This window comes from Gymnoscopelus microlampas (assembly GCF_963454915.1).
Source record: "Gymnoscopelus microlampas genome assembly, chromosome: 17".
NCBI lineage: Eukaryota > Metazoa > Chordata > Actinopteri > Myctophiformes > Myctophidae > Gymnoscopelus > Gymnoscopelus microlampas.
In genome coordinates, this window is record NC_139954.1 from 35,901,091 (window position 1) to 35,903,898 (window position 2,808).

The 2,808-nt window shown below is 45.0% G+C and overlaps 1 protein-coding gene across 1 annotated transcript in view; it reads left to right on the forward strand.

Moving 5' to 3' along the window:
• LOC311064638 (indian hedgehog B protein-like) overlaps positions 1–2,463 on the forward strand; it is a gene marked incomplete at its 5' end in the record, with an annotated part of 8,472 nt that extends 6,009 nt beyond the window's left edge. The window contains one exon of the mRNA XM_084084544.1: positions 602–2,463. Within this exon, the coding sequence (XP_083940670.1) occupies positions 602–1,338 (737 nt within the window). The 3' untranslated portion in view covers positions 1,339–2,463. The remainder of the gene's footprint in view (positions 1–601) is intronic.
• Between the last annotated feature and the right edge of the window lie 345 nt (positions 2,464–2,808).

Below are 2,808 nucleotides of genomic sequence, written 5' to 3' on the forward strand. Positions count from 1 at the left end.
CTGCTGCAAGCTCCAAAGCCATTTGTAACACAAGACTCATCGAATTAGCTCATGCACTTGCTGATGAGAGCAGAATTTCCACAAAAAAAAATCATTCTGGGGTTGAATCCAGTAACGTTTCCCTGCTCCCTGCAGTGCAAGCAGTATCAAGACGGGTTGGCTTCATTTGTATGTTGCAGGTTCATGTTGATTTGAACATGCCTCCCATTTCATGTGTTAACAATACTGAGATCCGCACTGAGATAAACCTGTCCTTGAGCGAGAGTCAAAGTCTCATCTGCTTTATAGATCCCTTAGTAAACTACAATAACCTGCAGATTCAGCCATCAGAGACGTTGCATGATAGCTCCACACTGCAGAGCAATACTGTGGTGCGGGCAGCAGTTTTATTGCTAAACAAAATGCAGGTTTGGATTAACTTCTGTCATGGCTTCTACTGTATCCACCCCCCACTTGGTTTTCTCTATGCAACCCCATCTCTCTCTGAAGGTTTCAATCTCCCTTCACATTAAATTAATTAAAACTAAAGTAAAAAAAACAATACTAAGTAATGAAATGAAATGGACTAAAAGGAATCTTCTCTCTATGTATTTATCTACAGAACATTCAGTGGCAGCGAAAACGGGTGGCTGTTTCCCAGGTGATGCTCAGGTGATCCTAGAAGGCGGGGCCACCAGGCAGGTTCGTGACCTTCGCCCAGGCGACCGTGTCCTGGTTTCCTCAGCATCGGACGGACGCGGCCCGCTTCTCTACAGTCCCGTGTTGTCCTTCCTGGATCGTCAGCCCAGCGCCACAAAGACCTTCTATGTCATCGGAAATGCCGCGGGACATGAAGTCACGCTCACTGCTGCACACCTAATCTTTGTCACAGACAGGAACTGCACTCAGGAGTTGAATGACCGGACAGTTGAGGGGACATTTTGGGGGTCCAGAGAGGAACGTGGTTCTTGTCAGGCAGGCAGTGAAAATTTAAGGACGGTGTTTGCAAGCGAGGTACAGCCGGGACAATATGTGCTAACGTCGCAAGGGGGAGCGGGGTCAGAACCTGTGCTGTCTGCCGTCACTTACGTTGGGACGCGCAGGAGCACGGGGTTGTACGCGCCACTGACCCAGCATGGTTCTATAGTGGTGGACTCAGTTTTGGCATCCTGCTATGCTGCTGTGGACCAGCATCATTTAGCCCACTGGGCCCTGGCTCCATTGAGATTCTTCCAGAGCCTAGTCGGAGCTTCAGAACCACAGAGTGATGGGTTGCATTGGTACCCCTGGGTTCTGCAGAGGCTGGGGAAAATGCTACTGGGACCTGACCATTTCCACCCCTGGGGGACAGAGGAATGATTCATACTGGCGACTTAATTCACCCGATTTCCTGTGCTGGAGCACTGAAGCAAAGAGCACACCATTCGATCTGTACAGAGGAAGAAAAGTGTTGTGGGCTCAGCAAAAGGCTGTTGTTTTAGTGTTATACTGACTTCAGCCATACAGACAATGAGGTACCTGCTGATAACTACTTTACTTGACTGTGGCTTACTTCGTGGTTTGCCACACATGCCAAAACTGGGGCACAGAGGAGGAGGGATGCTCATAGGAGACTGACAAAGAGGAGCATTCTTTCTTCATCTATGCTGGCAGAACAACGGTGACTGAACTGTCCGCCTCTCTGAGTTTTGTAAAATCACAAACTGCTGCGGAGGCTTATCTCCCATGTAAATCAGAGGATTTAATCCGTGGGTGAGACAAAAATGTGTTTGATGTATTTATGATATGTTTTTTATTCACCTCTGGATGCTTCAAAGAACAAAACCATGAACTGTGATAAAGAAGCAAATTCCAAAACGTTTTCCACAAAAAAACCCACAGATGAAAACATACTTTTGCTTAGTCACTAATTTTTGTACTGTAACAAACATTGCTCATGAAATGAATCCAAAGGACTACCAGAAGGGCAGGGATGGTAGTTGTCAGCCGGTAGCTGACAGGATAATGTGTTGTCCACATAATCAAAATGTCCCTGGTTCATTTCTGACTGGAGACCTGTGTTTCATGTCTTCTGCCATTTATGTCCTTTGTTTCTTGTCTCTCTGCACTGTCCTGTCGAATTAGAAAAAGAAAAGAAAACTGCCTAAAACAATCATTAAAAACAAGGGCAAACTAGAGGTGTGCACAGTTGAGCCATCTGGCTCATCGCCAAATGACCTTGGTGTCCTAAAAAATGGTCCTTTGATATGCAATCTTCCTTCTACGATGAATAGTGCAGAAGATATGAACAACGTTGTGCTAATCAATAATTGACCTTCATGAACTTGACCTTTGACCACCAAATTGCACCATAGGTCAGATATTGAATTAGAACACTAATATATGAAGTGTCATGAACTTCTGTTGTGATTTGATGATACTACAGTGTATTGAGTCTTTCAGAGTTACATCTGAAGAGGGATTCCTAGAATGGCTGCCACCCACTCTTATATAGGGCTCCAGGGAGCATTGATCAGGTGCTCCCAATGCACCTAATGAGGAACCCCAAGTTGGCCGACGCCTATAGGATATCTGTGAGAGATAGAGACACATAGGGGAGTACACCATACAACCACACAGGCCCTGCAAGCCAGGCCAAGGGGCCGTGACAATACATACATACATACATACATACATACATACATACATACATACATACATACATACATACATACATACATACATACATACATACATACATACATACATACATACATACATACATACATACATGCATACATACATTTGCAATCGCCTTTTGACACGCCAAAAAAAAGGAACACAAGGACC